Raw genomic sequence first — 18,943 nt, 5'->3', positions numbered from 1 at the left:
AGATGAGAATCATCTATTGAGTATATTTTGAAATATTTTGCACATAATGGTTTCAATAAAATCTACTAGTAAAATTAACTTCACCTGTTTCTTTTTGCTCTTTTGATGTGACTACTAGAAAATCTAGATTAGATATGCAGCCCTGGTCTAGATGATCACGAATATCCTTTTCAGCCTTAGCACTCAGCCAGGGCCACTGGGGACACGTAATTCACAGTTTTGATTTCCTCACACTGAGATACGGAAGGATTGGCTGGGAGTGAGCAGGCTGGGGCGGGGCTCTGCCGGAAGACACAGACCACTCCAGCTTTCGCTCCGGCTCGGCTCTCGGAGCGGGAAGGACCCCGACTCCCACGCGGGGCTGGGGGCAGACAGCCCGCTCCAGTCTCCGGGCCCCGGGCGTTAAAGGGGCCGGAGCCGGGGGCGGGCGCGGCGCACCGGGAGGGGCCGAGCCGGGAAGCGGTTTGGTGCGTCAGCCTCACGCGTGGGGAAGGAAGCGGGCCTCAGACCCCGGCCTGCCAGCGCGGGGTCCCCGGCACGTCCGCAGGCTGCACCGGGAGGTGGCGGCTTCTGAGAGGCGGGAGAGCCGAGGGCGGGCCTGGGAGGCGGCCGGGAGGTGGGGCGCGGCCGGGGGCAGGCCCGCGCGGGCTTTATCTGCGGACTCACGGCCTGCTCCCGATCGCTGGGGATTCCGAGGCGCGGCGCGACGAGCGGCCGGAGCGGCTATGGACCGCCGCTGGGGCTTCCTGATCGGCTTCCTGGGCGCCGTGGGGCTGCTGGGCTCGGGCCACAGCGGGCAGCAGCCCCCGGAGACGGCGGCGCAGAGGTGCTTCTGCCAGGTGAGGGGTGTGCGTGGCGGCGCTGCGGGTCCCGGGACCCCTGCCTCCGCCGTGCGCTCTGTCCCGTGCGCCCGGGCAGGTGGGGCGCTGGGGGTGCGTCTCTGCATCTCCACCCTTCCGGAAGGAGCCCTCTGTGCTTCTGCTCCCTGGCAGTGGCTGAATCCTCTGCAGCTCGCCTGGGTTGGTGTGGACCGGTCCCCCCCCCCCCCCAAACAGCCTGAACCGACGTCGGCTCGCCCTCCCGCGCTTCCGATCAGGCGTGGGACGAGAGGTGTGGGTGCACCGCTGTTTCTACCTAGTTGGTTTGTGCATCTTTTTTGGTCTTTCCTGCCCGGGGAAGGTGCGCGCGGGTGCACACACACACACACACACACACAGTATTTTTATTTTCGCAGAACCTGGGTCTTCCTGACTTCTAATTTGACTTGGAACAGTGTGGACTGTGCCTGTGCTGGATGTCTTCTCCAGCCTTTCTGGCCAGGACAGGCTTTTGCAGGGGGGCTGCCCTCAGATCTCCCTGTCAGGCAGGAGAATGGCTTCGTGTGGCTTTTCTGTGTCTAAGCCTAACTGCCTGGTGTCTTGGGGGCCGCGGTTGCCCTGTGACTACTCGCCCTATGTGTCCTTTGTTTTTCTTGAATGTAGTGAGACTCTTTTACCGTGACATCCATATTGCTGGTCTGAATTGGGAGAACGGTCCTCAGTGCACAAGTTTAATTACAAGCTTATTATGGTTATTTCCTTCTGTTAGTAAGAGATGTGGGTTCCTTGAGAAAAAAATTCAAAGAAAGTTACAGGTTTTTGGTGCCCACAATATCTGATATTTTAATATCATTATTCTTAAAGTCACCTTTTGGTTGGCTTCTGTTGATAAAAATTACATTTATACAAAATTGAGATATGGGTATCCAAATTGTTCCTTTTAAGTAGATGTTACTATTAACTTATCAGAAATAACATTTTATGTGTGTAGGGGGGGTAATACTATTTCACAGAGGAAAGAAGAATTTAAATATTATGAGAAGAGGTGTCATCTCTTTCACTGATTTAAATTCTTGGATTTTATTTTTTGCTGAGTGATTTGGAAGTTGGGGTGAGTGATAGCTGGGAAGGTGTAAGAGAAGTTGAAAGAAAATTGCTGCTTTATAACTAAGAGATTGAAAAGCTCCTTTACCTTCAGTGATTACAAACAGTACACAATCAAGTACTTAAAAGGAAAAAGGGTAATTTTTCTTCTGCTTACAAATACAACATATCACAAAGTTTAAACATTTAAAAATAAGTAAATTAGAAATAAGTGGACTTAAAAATAAGGTATTCAGTGCAGAAAGATGTCCATTGTAACATTTTCAACTACATTCTAGATATTTGGATAATGGAATAAAAGTACATGTTGAACTTTTAAACGTTCACTCCCCTCCCCCATAACCATTTTAGATATCTGATTAAAATTGGGGAGCTTTTAGTTTTTTATATTCATTTACTTTTTCTTCTGATTAGTGTTAGGCTTTTTTTACTCTTTCACAATATTTTCAAGATTAAAAAACACAAAAATCTGTTAGACCTCTTTCTTTTCCTTTTAGAACAAGAGTGACTGTTTTTCTTTCCAGAGCCAAATTAAAAAGTAATAAAATGAGTAAAATACAAATTTAAGGGACATTTAAAATGGGTTAGTTAAATAAACTTAAAAACAGAGACCATCAATTCCAATTCAATAAAGGAAACAAGTATACCTTAGTTCTATTATGTTCAGTAATGGAAGGGATGGGGGAAAGGGGAGGAGAGGAGGGAGGGGACTGTGACCAATAGACATGAAGAGAAAAATGGAGACAAACATTGGCATGCACACCAAAACAGAGGGAGAGACAGATAAAAGAAAAAAATGGAGACAGAAAAGATAAGGGGAGGAACAAATTATTCATTCAAAAAACATTTATAAACACTATGTACATTGATCTGAGAGTTTGGAATACAGAAATAACTATGGCATAATCCCTGCCCTGAAGAGCTTACAGTTCAGCAAATCATGTTCTTTGGGGCTTGGGAAGAGGTATTTTAGGTATTTTTAAAAAATTTAAAAAGTTAGTAAATATTGCTAGAAACTAAATTTTCACCTGAGATTTGGAAATACAAGTTCAAATCTTGTCTGGTTCTATTTGCAGTTTCCAACTGGCCACAAAGTCCTGTTGACTCTTTTTTTTGTTTATAGTCATATCCCTTTCTTCCTTCCTGTTGCCTGTGCCTTTTACCACTTCTGCCTTGAGTTACCACACCATCACCCCTCACCACACTGTTGCATGGGTGCCTGGCTTGTTTGTAGGAGTTCTGATTTGAGCCAGAGCAGCATGTGGTTAGTTATTCGACCTTAGAAAGTCACTGAAGTAAAATGTACAAAGCTCTACAAATAATCAGACTAAATTCAATAAGCATTTATTGAGGCCTACTATGAACAAGTTTTGAGAGATCAAAAAATAAATTAAAAAATTAGTTTAGTCCCAATTCTTGACACTCCAGAGTACGGAGACTGGTAAATAATTGGTGCTCAGCAACTGTTAGGGAAATTATAATACAAGATGTGAACACTACAGGAGCTGAAGTATATTCTTAATTAAAGATGGGTTGACAGCTTCCAATGAATATTTAAACTTAGTCAGTTACTGCAGCCGTCCCCAACCTTTTTGGACCCAGGGACTGGTTTCGTGGAAGACAGTTTTTCCACGGACCGGGACGGGGTGCGGGGGTGGGAGGATGGCTCAGGCGGTAATGCAGAGCGATGGGGGGCAGCAGATGAAGCTTCGCTGGCTGACCCTCCTCTCACCTCCTGCTGTGCGGCCCGGTTCCTAACAGGCCACGGACCGGTAGAGGTCCTCGGCCCCGGGGTTGGGGACCCCTGAGTTATTGCATATGTCTGTTATTGACACCACATCCTATTTAAACCATTTTCACTGTATGTTGTAAGTTCTTTTGAGAACAGTGCTTCAACTTAGTTGCTCAAAATAAGTGATCAATTGTCTGGAACTTATAAATCTTCCTTATATACATTCCCTCCCCCCAATCCCTGTATCATTCTGTTAAACAATGTTAAAAAAATTTTTTTACACAGAAAATTGGCTTTCTTCCCCCTGTTGGTATACAAGTTTATGAAGTCTAACACATGTACAGTTTTGTGTAAAAACCCCATAAATCAGGACTCACCCTTTCTTTAAATCAAAATAGTATTGTAGTAGGTATGGGCTTGAAGTAAATGAAGATTTTTCAGAGTTTATTCCTTTGTGACAATTATTTCCTCGTTATGCACCATTAGAACGAATGTAACAGAACTTTAGTCCCAATTCATGGAATCCCAGGATGCATTTTAAATAAATCAACTCAGAAGAGATATTGAAGCCTGGATACGGAGGCAGTATGGACATCTTTTTCATCTTTTTAAAATTAATTAGAAATGAGTTTGTAAACTTCCATACTCAGAATGTTTTATCTCTCTTAATATAGCTAATGCTGGTAACCCTCAGATCCACTTGCTTGAATGCAGTAAATCTCCCTCAGGTTAATGAAAGGGGAGTAGTTCAGGTAATCCATAATAGCTGCTTCAAAGGTGGATTATTTTTCCTTTGGAGTGCATTGTAGATACACTCTGCATTGATGTATTTTAGCAGACTTACTTGTCTGGGTGTCTTGTTTAGGTCAATTTAAAAAAAAGAGTTTTTGTTAGTCAGAGTGGCTGGGCCATGGAAGAGACACTTGATAATATGCTAAGTGGTGGGTGGAAATAAGTCCAGGATTAATACTTAGTCAGAGGGATCTTTGAAACAGGTTATACTGGAGAGGTGTCCATTGACTGTGAATGCTTACAACATTCCAGGCTTTTCTGAACAAAGCACGTGGACCAAAATGTATTTAACGTTGGTTGCCATACTTTGGGTCATTTAGCAACAATTTAAAGTTCTAGCAAGACCAAGACTTTAAAGAAGAAATAGCTCATAGCATTCCATGTTCTTAGAATGGTGCCTACTAGCCAGGATAGAATCTTTTGGTGTTTCTATTCTTTCTTTAACAGTTGTCCCAGTCTGCTCTGTCAGTGAATGAATGTTTTTCATGTTCTTTTTTTTTTTTAATGGTCATAAAACTCAATAAAATTTAGCACAACTGCAGTTCTTTGCCAAATAAAGCGCATTTTGAGCACTTTTGAAAGGTATTTCATACAAGTATGAGGAATATATTCTTACAGTACTTTGGAAAAAAAAAAATCTATGGTAGGACTGGAAGTTGTTGGGACACAGGAAGACTATTTAGAAAGTGTTTTTTGTTTTGTCTTTCATTGCAAAGTAAAGGATACCTCTATCCAAAAACTAGAGAACAAGCAGGCCAGTGTATTTTCTTTTCCCTTGCCTTGTGTATTTTGGTATTTGGTCCAAACCAATGAGAGTCAATGGAGAAATAATGGGGCTAACATTTGGTTATCTAGTTGTGTGTTGCACTGGAGCTTCAGATGTAAAGTTTTTGGAGAATTTTAACTGCAAACCTGGCCTTTTGCTTTGGGGAATAGCAAGATCCCTGTCACTGGAAGCATTTAAGCAGTGGTAGGGTAATAGTAATGATCAACATTTACTGGGCATTTACTCTGGGTCGTTTTATCTTGATATCAACTCTTTGAGATGGGAACTACTGTTACTTCTATTTTTGTACTCAGATAGGAAATTGAGGCCTAGAGAAGTTAAAAAGCAGGGGCAATGTCAACAACTAATAAGCAGCCGAGATGGGATTCAACCCTAGAAGGCCTGACTCCAGAGCCTGCCTGCTAGCCATTGTTAATACACTGCCTCCCCTTGAGGGTGTGTGAGGGAGGGGATTGCTGGGTTGCTTGGAAGATAGCAAAAGAAGGCCTTCAAAGGCTTTCCAGCTCTTAAGAGACCAGGACTTTAAACTGGGTGATATTGTGTGTTAGGCCTACTTTGGTCCTTATATCTACCACCCTCAACAAGGGCCTTTCCGTTGCTTCCTATTAGTTTGGCCCTCCACAAAACCAAAGCTGATTATCACCTGAAGCCTAGAGCAGCGAGCTTCAAATTTTAGCATTCATCAAGCACTTTGTGTGTATGTTGCAGGGGCGGGGAAGCGGGTGCATTTTTAAAAGATTTGGATTCCTATGGTAGGGCCAGAGTTCTTATTTATTTATTTATCTATTTATTTATTTATCTATTTATCTATTTATGCATGCATGCATGCCGCGTTGGGTCTTCGTTGCTGCACGCGGGCCTTCTCTAGCTGCGGCGAGCGGGGACCACTCCTCGTTCCGGTGCGTGGGCTTCTCATCGCGGTGGCCTCTCCCGTTGTGGAGCGTGGGCTCTAAGCGCACGGGCTTCAGCAGTTGTGGCACGCGGGCTTCAGTAGCTGTCGCGCACGGGCCTAGCTGCTCCGTGGCACGTGGGATCCTCCCTGACCAGGGCTCGAACCCGTGTCCCCTGCACTGGAAGGCGGATTCCCAACCACTGCGCCACCAGGGAAGCCCCAGGGCCAGAGTTCTATTTCACTTTGGGAGATAGTGTAGTGGTTACTTATGCAGCCATAGCATATTTTGAAGTACAACATCAAGCCATTTTTCTTATAGATCAGCACCTGTATTTTGGTCTTAGTTTAGGCAATAGGACTTTGCTTTGTTTCCAAGGTTCTGCCCTGGGTCCATTAACTGGAGTTCTGCCTTACACTTTTCCTGAGACTCTATTCTGGTAACATGCCTGGTTCTCTAATTTCTATAACTGGGCCTGGTATCATACCTGCCGGACTTCCTTCCAGGGATCAGGTTCTGCTGCCTGTTGGCAAGCTTATCTGAACAGTCAGATGGCTTGGATTTCCAGGTATCTTCCTGCCTCTTCTTTGCTGGACTCTTTCCATCCAGTGAAACTCCTTTCACCCCCCCCCCCCGCCCCCGCCACGCTGTACCTCCTTAGCTGCCCTGTGGCCTGTCATTGTAGTTGGTAATACCTCCTACTCAATTTCTAAGGTAAGGGGCAGAAGATTTTTAAACCTACCATTGTCCTGCCTTCTCTTCCTCTGGGGCCTCTAGGTTATAAGCCACCTGTGCTCTGGAGGCATCTTGCATTTCTTTCTGATTTGGGGCTTCTTCTCATTCCCTTTGTAATTAGGATATAGATCAGTAGAATGTTGGACACAAAAGGTTGTTTGCCTTTGCTGCTTGCTTTCCTTGCTCTGTGAGTGGGTTCCTGCCCCTTGAGTTGGCATGGTCTGGCACTGAGCACCACCATAGGTGACATGGAAGTACATAGTTATAATTAGGCAGTGCGGTGCTGGGCTCCAGTGAATGAGAGTGACAATGGACAGCATTCATTAATTCATTCACCAACCCATTCCACAAATAATTATTGAGCATCTACTGTGTGCTTTCTAGAAGTACAGTGCTCAGTACCGGGAATACAAAAATGAACAAACATGAGTTTGCTCTCAAGGGTCTTAAGTCTAGTGGGTGGGAGTGAAATAGATACGTTCAATACAGTGAGGTAATTCTTGTGTAAGAGTATGTGGAGTGTCATGGGAACACATAGGAGAGACAGTTAACTGAGCAGGGGGTGAGTGGTACCTGAGGGGCAGCTTTCCAAAAGAGGGGAGGATAGATTTTTACCTTAAAAATGAATTCCTCGGGGGGGGGGGGAGAAATGGATTGCCTCAAACCCTTCCTCTTAAGATTTTTGTGTTTTTTTCTTTTGTGATTTAATATCTCTATCTGGCATGTATCTCTTTGGCCTTTGCAGTCTTTGTGCCTATTGTTCTTTGTATAATAATTTGTATCCAAGGGGAGAAACAGTAGCTTATTTTATGTTCTTAGAAGTTTTGCTTTGAAGGCTCAAAAGAAAGAGGTGTGAAAAATCAAATCATCTGGGTTAGAAGCACTTTTGTTTTGTTGGTACCCAAAATTAGGACTCTAAGATTCTTGTGTACTCAGATAATTTTTACAGGAAACAAGGGCACATTTGCACATGAAATGAAAATAGTTATTACAGTGACAAAATATGTAGATCAGATTTCTAGAAACTGAATTCTTTAGTCCAAAACAAATAAGACTAGGCAAATTGGCTAAACAAACAAACAAACAAAAAACTTAGCTCTTGAATATTGCCGTCATCATCCTAAGTATTCTTCTCTCTTAGGTGAAAAATTTCCATTACTGTTTTGTGATGTTCTAAAATTAAAAGATAGTGTAGGATTTTACATATTCCAAAAGGAAAACACCTAAATTCAGTATTTCAATGAAGTATTCTTAATTTGCTTCCTTACCAACAGATTTTTAAATTATTTTTTTATTGTCAATAACTCTCCCTAAAATATAATCCAAAGTGGTTTATAATGTAAATATTCAGACCAAAGTATAAGGATCTCTTTTCTGCAGCATGCTGTATATTACAAAAATAAAAATTTTAGTTTAAAAAAATCATAATATATTTTTTACTTACTTAAAGCACTGCTTAATTAATTCTGTTAGGTGTTTGCCTAGTCCCAAATAAACATCTCAGAATTTTAGCTTCACAACTGTTAACAATGTCTGATTATAATATGATTTCCCATTGCTTCTAATTATAACATGATTTAATAGTTTGATTTAGTAAATACAGTTAAGACATTGGCTTTAAGCATTTGAAGATCAGGATTGGCTTTGTGGTTAATTTGCTATCTCAGTGTTGCTAAGGATAAGTAATTTCTAAGTACCATTTCAAATCTATAAAAACTGTCATGGCCAATATTTGAGGGTTGTTAGATCCTTATAATGAATTATTGTTTCTCTTATAAATTCAATATCACTTCTTTTTATACATTCACCAAGCTTGTCTGTGACCTACACATCCTGTGGGAAACTAAAATAAAGGAAAGACAGAGACAACTGAATTATAAGAATATAGAGTCTCAGAAAAACCAAGGATGGGAATGCCACTGGGCTTCAGGAAAGATGGTGGAAGTGGGAGCAGGCAAACCCTAGGGAATCCAGCTAGCATATGTTCTCCATCTCCTATCTCTGCTTCTCTGTGTCTTTAAAAATCTTTCCTCTCTCTGCCAACTGGCTCACGTGCTCCTCAGTTCATGTGATGGAATATGGTCTGAGTTTACTTGTTTAGTGACAGAGGGAGACATTGCTCCTTCTTAGCCTCAATTCCTGATTCCTGGAGAGGGGACCATGACTTGTTTTGGCTTAGATGCCCACCCCCGGTCAGTCTTGGGGAGCAGGGTTATAGAGTGGCTGCAGGGGACCAACTCTTTGGGGGTATGTGTGTCATTATGAGCTCAGTACACCCACCCTACAAAAGGTATCCACTGCGTTCCTATAGGTATATAGTAAGAACCATAGCATCACTAGATTATGGTCATGTCCCATCTCAGAAAATTATGGGGAGGAGGGAAGCTAGGGGTTGGTTGAGTAAAGGGCTCTTTTATCATAACCATGTGAGGAAAAAACCCTGTTGCGTCTATGACATTTTGATATAATATTCCATTTTCTTTGTAACAGGTTAGTGGTTACTTGGATGATTGTACCTGTGATGTTGAAACCATTGATAAATTTAATAACTACAGGCTTTTCCCAAGACTTCAAAAACTCCTGGAAAGCGACTACTTTAGATATTACAAGGTATTTAAAACAATTCTTTTTTGGTATAGGAACACTTAACATTTAAATGGGTAATTACATTTTCTTAGGAATCACTAAGCTTCAAAATTGTGCTTATTATTTAAGATTGAGCAAGGCTATATTAGGAAAATGCAGTTCACAAGAATGAACCATATGGTTCTAAAACGACCCATTGGATACTTTTAATTTCAGTAACTGAGTTTTGAACACTAGAGTTAGAACCTAGTTGGTTAAATTGAAGTCAGAACAGAAACTATTATATCGTTATCAAAGTCATGAGTTGTTCATAACATTCTAAAACATCAGATTTACTCCAATTAGTTTAAAAAGAGAAATATTTTTGAGAAGAAGCATGACTTTGTTCTGACTTGTATTGTTTTAACAAGTCACTTGTGACATTTTGTCTTGAGATATCTACTGAAAGTGTTTAGAAAACCTCATCATTGGAGTATGTAGTTACAATCTGAGTTCACAATTGTCTGTTAGCTGTTACTTTCATTAAAAGACTGTGAGTTGGGGGAAAAAAAAAAAAAAAGAAGACTGTGAGTTGAGCAGTGATGACATGAGCTACTTTGGCTCCCGGTTGCCATCTGTTCAGAGTCTGTTTAGTAGCAGAGTTTGTCTTTTTAACCAAGTCTACCAATTTATTTATAACAGCTACACACTTATACCACCACTGAAACTTGACAGCTGGTTAGTGGAAGAAATAGAATGATTGTAGCCGATAACATGACCAGGTTATAGTATCATAGTTCCACATCTGTCCGTTATAATCTCAAAATTCTTACTTTTATAACTTTTTTCTAATATTATTTTACAGGTAAACCTGAAAAGGCCGTGTCCTTTCTGGAATGAGATCAGCCAGTGTGGAAGAAGGGATTGTGCTGTCAAGCTTTGTCAATCGGTAAGAACAGTGTATACACTTAAGAACTGTCACATGTTTTTTTTGAATAGTTGTGACTTTTGAAAGGGGCCAATATAACTGAAATAATATTTCTATCCTTAGGTTAAATATAATGTTGTTTAAAATTAACATATTAAAAACCTAAACTTACAAATATAAAACCTATTTTGAATTATTCTGTCTTCATAATAATAGAATTTAAATTTTGTGGTTAATATAATCCTTTGATTTATTACTGAGATTAATAGTTCTTTTGGCTTGATATTTGTTTTTCTTCTTATGTCTTACCCGAAGTTATGTTTGTAGTATTAAAAAAAAAATGAAATTAATTGAGGTACAAATACAATCCCTCCCTTTTTTTGTGGATGTATTAATTTTCTTCCTTGGGGAGGGTCTGGACAAAACCACTGGCTTTACTTAGGAATTCTCAGATTGTCTGCCCATAGAGGCTGGACTCTCTGTCAGTCGAAAGGCCAGTTATTTATTCCCTTTATAATGAATCAGAACAATGTTCTTTCACTTCCATTATTAATTGGCCAATGTGAAAAAGAAAAACAATATCCAGTGTTAGTCTGGGAATAAGAAATGAGCACTCTGGTGGCTAAGTCTTTTTGGAGATCAATTCAGCAAATGTATCCAAACAATAAAAAAGGTACATATCCTTTGACCTAGCAATTCTGCTAAGAATTTCACTTACTAAAATAATTAGATAGATGTCCAAAGATGGCCATAAAGCAATACTGAATATTGTAAAGATGTCAGTTCGGCTGAAATCAGTCTATAAATTTGGCATAGTTTATTATATGAAAAAATTAGAAACCGTCTAAATATCTGGTCATAGGAAAAGACTATACATTGACCTAGTTCAGAGCGTAGAAGAGTACACAATAAAGTGATAGTCTCTGTGTAGGTCCTTCCCTTTGGGCAGATGTAATCTATTTCAGGAATGTACTGAATATGCTTAGCATTAGAATAGGACCCTGCAATTTACAGAGCTCTCCCACATACATCATTATCTCTACTCACAACATCACTTTGAGGATAGGCAGATAGGTCCTGTGTTATTAAGTGGCCAACACACAACTAAAAACTAGTACCATTTTCCTCTGAAAGTGGAAAGCGCCTTAAAAAATGGTTGATTCCAAGACTGGAACAAGAAATATATAAGATGAACCTGGAGTATCTTGTCATAACAGAAAACAAAAAGTGCTGTTAAAGATTACTGGGGTAATATAAATAAGACACAGGTGCAGATAAAGACACAGGTCAGATAAAAAAGACACAGGTCAGCACTTAGTGGGTCTTCTAGTGGCCAAAGGTGGGACAATTTGAGCATTAAAAGGAATAATGGCTAAGTGACTATTTTTACATTTCCGTGCTGTAATATAATATGTGTATAATCCATAGCATAACTTGTTGGATTTTTTGTTTGCTTTTAAGAAATAACATAAAGACTGCCTAACTATTCTCAGTTAAAAAATAACCTGTTAACTTCAGTAATTTGTTCTGTGAATTTTTCTTATAAATCGTAGAGCTTTAAAATATTTTTTCAGAAGATAGAATAAATGTCATCTAAAAACATTTAAAAATTTTTTTCAGGATGAAGTTCCTGATGGAATTAAATCTGCAAGCTACAAGGTATGTACGTATACTTATTAATGTGTCTAGTATTGAGCAAAAACTAAAAAAATTAACTTCCCCTGCCAGCTACTACCCCACTTCTCTGCTCCCCTTTGCAGTGAAACCCCTTGAAAGTTATTTGTACTCAGTGGCTGTAATTCTTTTGTTTCTTTTCTTTAACTCTTTATTAAAGAAAACTTGAAAGGTAAAAGTAGAGGGGAAAAAACAAAATAAAACATGTGTACCCATCACGCAGCTTTAGCAATTACCAATATGTGGTCAATCTTGTTTCATCTGTACCTCACATTCCATTCTCCCAGTTATTTCAAAGCCAATCTGAGATAACTCATTTTGTTTACAAATACTTCATATACATCTCTAAGACAAAAAACACTAAAAAAGCCCCACATCACCAAAGTCAGGGTTCCAATTTCTCTAGTTGTTTCATATGTGCCTTAATAGTTGATTTGAAACAGGATTCAAACATATTCCACACATTGCACTTAGTTGATGTCTCTATGTCTCTCTCTCTCTCTTTTTAAATAAATTAAAAAATTTATAATAGTTTTAGGTTTACAGAAAAATTGTAGAGATAGTACAGATTTTCCGTATACTCCATACCCAGTTTCCTCTATAATTAACATCTTACATTAGTATGGTACATTTGTTACAATTAATGAACCAATTTTGATATGTTATCACTAACTAAAGTCCATAGTTCATTCAGATTTCCTTAGTTTTCTACCTAATGTCCTTTTTCTGTTCCAGGATCCCATCCTGGAAACCACATTATATTTAGTTGTCATGTCTCCTTAGGCTCCTCTTGGCTGTGACAGTTTCTCAGACTTTCCTTGTTTTCGATAAGGTGTTTCAGAGGAGTACTGGTCAGGTATTTTGTGGAGTGTCCCTCAATTGGGATTTGTCGGATATTTTTCTCATGATTAGACTGGGGTTATGTATTTTTGGAAAGAAGACCAGAGAGGTTAAAAGAAAAAAAGTGCCATTTCATCACATCCTATATCAAGGGTACATACTATCAACATGACTTATCACTGTTAATATTAACCTTGATCACCTGGCTGAGGTATTTTTTGTCAGGTTTCTCCACTGCAGGTTTATTCTTTTTTTGCCCTTTCCATACTGTATTCTTTGGAAGGAAGTTACTAGGCCCCGCCCACATTTTAGGAGTGCTTCATCTCCTTGAGGATATAAATTGTTTGGAATTCTTCAATGTGAGAGATTTGTTATCTTTTCCCTCCATTTCCTTATTTGTTCAATCATTTCTTTGTCTTGTGGGTATTTATTTTCTATCGTGGATGATAACCTAGTACTCCTTTATTTTGTTGTTCATATCGTTTCAGTTTTCGCAGTTGGGAGCTGTTTCACTTGGCTCCTGTGTCCCTTTGACATACCCCCATCACTGGTTTTTTTCCCTTTTGTTAGCACTTCTTTATTTTCTGGTTCTACTTGAACATTTCCTGCTCTTAAGTCTCTTTTAATCTATATTCATTCCCCACCCCACCGCCCTTTTTTCTTTCTTTGCCACTTATGTGTTGAGGGAAATGAATCAATATCCTATAGAATTTCCCACATTATGTATTTAGTGATTGTATCCCTGTCATGTCATTCAACATATCACTCTCTTCATTTTCTGTAAACTGGTAGTTAAGAATTATAGCTTATCAGAGTCAGATTCCCCTTTAAAATTACTTATTTTCTGCTTTATTGAGGTACAGTTGACTAATAAAATTGTAAGATGTTTATAGTGTACATTGTGATGATTTGATACATGCATACATTTTGAAAGGATTCCTCTCATTTAGTTAATTAACTCATCCGTCATCTCACATATTTATCTTTTTTTTTTTTTTTTGGTGAGATCATTTAAGTTCTACTCTCAGCAAATATAAATGATGCAATACAACAACAATGATACATCAACTGTGGCCACCATGTTACACATTAGATCCTCAGACCTTATTCATCTTATAGCTGAAAGTCTGTACCCTTTTACCAACCTCTCCCTGCTTTCCCCACCTCCTTGCCCCTGGCAACCACTTTTCTACTATCTGTTTCTGTGAGTTTGACCTTTTTTTTTGTTTCTACATATAAGTGATACCATGCAGTATTTGTCTTTCTCTGTCTGGCTTATTTCATTTAGCACAGTGCCCTCAAGGCCCATCCATGTTGTAGCAAATGGCAGGATTTCCTTCCTTCTCATGGCCGAATAATATTTCATCATATATATATCTCACATCTTCTTTTTACATTCAACCATTGACAGACAGATTGTTTACATATCTTGACTATTGTGAATAATGCTGCAATGAACATGGGAGTGCAGATATCTCTTTGATATCCTGTTTTCATTTCCTTGGGATATATACCCAGAAATGGGATTGCTCGGGCATTTGGTAGTTCCATTTTCAAATTTTTGAGAAACCTCTATACTGTTTTTCATAGTGGTTGCACCAATTTACATTCCCACCAACAGTTCACAATAGTTCCCTTTTCTCTTCATCCCTGCCAGTGCTGGTTATCCCTTGTCTTTTTGGTGATGGCCGTTCTAACAGGTGTGAGGTGATGTCTCATGGTTTTGATTTGCATTTCCCTAATGATTAGTGATGCTGAGCACCTTTTCAGGTACCTCATTTGTATGTCTTCTTTGTAAAAATGTCTTTTCAGTTCCTCTGCCCGGTTTTTAATTGAATTGTTTGATTTTTTGCCATTAAGTTGTGTGAGTTCTTTAATATATTTTGGATATTAACCTCTTACCAACATAACTGATCTGCATATTTTTCTCCCATTCTGTAGGCTGCCCTTTCATTTTGTTATTGGTTTCCTTTGCCGTGCGGAAGGTTTTTAGTTTGATGTACTCCCAATTTGTTTATTTTTGCTTTTGTTGCCTTTGCTTTTGGTGTCAAATCCAAAATACCTTTGCTAAGTCTGGTACCAAGGAGTTTACCCTCTATGTTTTCTTATGGGTTCAGGTCTTAAGTTTAAGCCTTTAATCCATGTTGAGTTGATTTTTGCACATGGGGTGAAAAAGGGGTTAGTTTCATTCTTTTGCATGTGGTGCCCTGTAGTTAGATATTAAGGCTTATCAGATTCAGATTAATTTTTTGATATATATTCATTAGAGTTGCTGTGTACTTACAGTTGCATCACATAATGTCTGGTTTCCTCTTTTTTTTCACGATGTTAAGATTGATCTTTTGGGTCATTATATGTCCATTATAATGTCCCCTACTAGCTTTTTACCTGAAGGTTTTAGCAGCCTTGATGATTATTACCTAATTGCGTTATTTCATTAGGGGTTTGAAAATATTGATATTCTAATTTTATCATTTTTTCTATACTAACTATCCGTTATTATCGTATAAAGACCTTTTCTTGTCAACTCTTTGGATGCCTTGAAATACAGTTTATATAGAACACATAGAATAAATGCTTCATTCTTTTCCTTTGTTTACCAGTTTTCAGAATAATTATGAGTTGATGCCCCAGCACCCTCCAAAGTTGCCCAATAAGGTTTTTATTTTTAAGTATTAATATGAACTTAAGTTTTGACATATTTAATGTATTGGAATCTTCTCTAGTCATTTAGTCATTATTTGTTTCAATGCTTGAGTTCCATCTTTGGCCATGAGAAGCTCCTTCAAGTTAGGAATTGTTGCCTTTTGAGATGATCCTAGTAGTCTTCATAGATTTTTTGCTTTCCATTATGAAAAGATGTCCTAGGCTTAGTTTGTACCTTTCGTGCTTCAGTCTTGGAATTAACCACTTTTCTAAGGAATGCTTAGCTCTTTTAGTGAGAAATGGTGTTTAGTGATCATAACCCGAGCCATTGCGGTGCTAATTCTTACTGGGTTGTCATTGTTTCGAGGCCTTTTTGGTGAACAAATTCAATTTTTGATTACAGTGTTTTAAAATACACCCAGAATCTTACAATCTTTATTGCTACTGCTGTATTTCAAGTCATTATCACTTTTTGTCTGGATTATGGCAGTAGCCTCTTAAATGGTCTGCCTACTTCTAACCATGCTCTCTATATTAGTCTGTTCTAAAGACAGCAGCCAGAGTGATTTTTTTTTCAATAAATTTATTTATTTATTTATTTTTGGCTGTGTTGGTTCTTCGTTGCCACCCTTGGGCTTTCTCTAATTGCAGCGAGCGGGGGCTACTCTTCGTTGTGGTGCACGGGCTTCTCATTGCGGCGGCTTCTCTTGTTGAGGAGCACGGGCTCTAGGGTGCGCGGGCTTCAGTAGTTGTGGCTCGTGGGCTCTAGAGCGCAGGCTCAGTAGTTGTGGCACACGGGCTTAGCTGCTCTGCAGCATGTGGGATCTTCCCAGACCAGGGCTCGTACCCTTGTCCCCTGCATTGGCAGGTGGATTCTTAACCACTGTGCCACCAGGGAAGCCCCAGAGTGATTTTTTTTTTTTTAAACAAAGAAATCAGATTGTATCTCTCCTCTGTTTAAAGTGTCCCGTCTCCCTTGCAGTAAAATCCAAAGCCCTTATTTAGTAACAAGAGCAAATAAAGTGACCATATGCCAAGGTTTGCCTGGGACAGAACCAGTTTATGCTTGTTGTTCTGGCATCCTGTCTGATTTATTATTTGTCTTGAGTTTTAAATTTTTTAAATAAAATATTAACAGTTGCATTAAAATAAGTTAGGATAGATTTGGTTGACCAAATGCTTTGTATTTCTAGCTTCCTCTGTTGTCTTCTCTCTTATATAATCTTTCAGATGTATGTACACTAAAGACTTCTTACTTCAACACAAAGATAACCAATAATAACTTGTCCTTCTTCTCCTGACCTTTTCTAGATGTAAAGAAACTAAACCTTTCTTTCAAAGACAACATCCTAGGTGACTACTGATAAAATAATTTCAGTCAGTCACAAATGGCTGGGGACAGCTAACTCCTTACAGTCTTTTTTTTTTTTTTTAACATCTTTATTGGAGTATAATTGCTTTACAATGGTGTGTTTCTGCTGTATAACAAAGTGAGTCAGCTATATGTATACATATACCTCCATGTGCCCTCCCTCTTGCGTCTCCCTCCCACCCTCCCTATCCCACCCCTCTAGGTGGTCACAAACCACTGAGCTGATCTCCCTGTGCTATGCACCTGCTTCCCACTAGCTATCTGTTTTACATTTGGTAGTGTATCTCTGTCCATGCCACTCTCTCACTTCATCCCAGCTTACCCTTCCCCCTCCCTGTGTCCTTACAGTCTTGGCAAGTGGGGGGAGAAGCATTGGCCACTGCTGTGCTGCTGGTCTTTTGGAGTTAGCAGCCATTTGTACTGTGGTATGTGTCATACCTGTGATATATCTTAAGCTGCCAAGCTGCCATTTGACTGGTCAGTGAAAAACCTGGGAAATTATAGGTTAGGCTTATGAGAAATATGTATGGGAAACAGAGGATGAGCAATCCTGCATACAGAGAGTAGTCCTTTATAGTGGCTTTATCCTTTATTGCATAGTGCAAATCAACCACTTATTACTATTTAGTACTTTTAAAATTTTACAATGAATCCTTTTGCCTGAAATAACTAAAAGAGGAAAAAGGAAGTACATGTTTAATGAAAAATGAAGTACTGAATTTCCATTTCTTAGAACAGTTGATGATGACATATAACTTGCACAAAGGTCATCGTTTACTATCCATAAGGGCCATGGAAGTATCACTGATCATATGAAAATCCAAACACACAGATCTGCTGGCACAACCTTAGCATCTACTTTGTAAGTTAGTGTTTGTTTTAAGAAGACTGTGTTTAAGACAACAATTTGACACGTGTAGCTGGAGACAGAGCATTTACATATCATTCTGGGATATGTGATTTTTCATTTAGACTAAATAACTGTTCTAAATTAAATTTTTCTGATATTTTATTATGAAAATTTTCATGCATACAGCAAAGTTGAAGGAATTTTCCTGAGAATACTCTTATACTAATCACCTAGATTCTTCCATTAACATTTTCATAAACTCACTTTACCACATATCTGTCCATCTGTCAATCCTTCTAGCCATCCATTAAACCATCTTATTTTTTTGATTCATTTCAAATAAATTGTGAGCATCAGTACACATTACCCTCACTACATGTCATTAACTAGATATATACATAACTGGAAGTATATCATTAAGTAGAGTCCAATATTGCTTACGTGTATGTTTCATAAAATTAATATACAATGAAGTGCACAAGTCTTAAGTGTGCATTTGTTAAATGCATACACCTGTGTAACTTAGGCTTCTGTTTCAATATAGAACGTTACTGTTACCCTAGAAAGTTGCTTCATACTCTGTCCCAGTCAATCCATACTCCTTCCCTAGAGGAAACCACTGTTCTGTACTTTTTCCACCTTAGATCTAAACTAATTTTGCTCATGTTTGATTCTGCATTTTCTTATTCATACACAGAGTGAAATCATAGCTATTAATGTTTTGGCTCCAGTGCAGAGCTTTGCACATTATTAGATGATGCCATTATCAGCTGTTTCCATAGAAAATCATTTAATTCCAAAAATTGTTTGATTTTTCCATTCAGTTGATGGACTCAAAGTAAAACTTCTGGAAGTTCATTCTGTTGAAGGAAAACATTTGTCACTGAATGTTAGTATAAATTCATTTAAAGTTCAAAATTGAAGACAAAGGGTTTGTTTTGTGGTGATAATACACATACAGATTTTGGTAAAAACAATGTCCTGGTAAAAACAATGTCCTTACTAAATCAGGAAATCTGTGGAGCAGAAATGAATTTATAATTGGTTGAGGTACATACATAATTCATAACTGCATCCAAACATGCTGTGATATCTTACCACTTAAGATAGAAGTGGTAATTGTCAAAATATGTAGGTTTTTGTTTTTATGTTATATACTAAGTAATGACTATAAAGTTTTGAAATGAAGATGATGCTGAAGAAAATATTA

The 18,943-nt window shown here is 38.9% G+C and overlaps 1 protein-coding gene across 1 annotated transcript in view; it reads left to right on the top strand.

Annotated features, from left to right (window-relative positions):
• Window positions 1-278: 278 nt before the first annotated feature.
• ERO1A (endoplasmic reticulum oxidoreductase 1 alpha) overlaps window positions 279-18,943 on the top strand; it is a 43,723-nt gene continuing 25,058 nt past the window's right edge. The window contains exons 1-4 of the mRNA XM_059914237.1: window positions 279-839; window positions 9,349-9,468; window positions 10,289-10,372; window positions 11,972-12,010. Of these exons, the coding sequence (XP_059770220.1) occupies window positions 726-839; window positions 9,349-9,468; window positions 10,289-10,372; window positions 11,972-12,010 (357 nt within the window). The 5' untranslated portion in view covers window positions 279-725. The remainder of the gene's footprint in view (window positions 840-9,348; window positions 9,469-10,288; window positions 10,373-11,971; window positions 12,011-18,943) is intronic.

Source organism: Balaenoptera ricei, chromosome 2 (genome assembly GCF_028023285.1).
Source record: "Balaenoptera ricei isolate mBalRic1 chromosome 2, mBalRic1.hap2, whole genome shotgun sequence".
In the NCBI taxonomy this organism is placed as follows: domain Eukaryota; kingdom Metazoa; phylum Chordata; class Mammalia; order Artiodactyla; family Balaenopteridae; genus Balaenoptera; species Balaenoptera ricei.
Note: the sequence above shows the minus strand (reverse complement) of the source record. Positions and strands in the feature narration are given on the sequence as shown.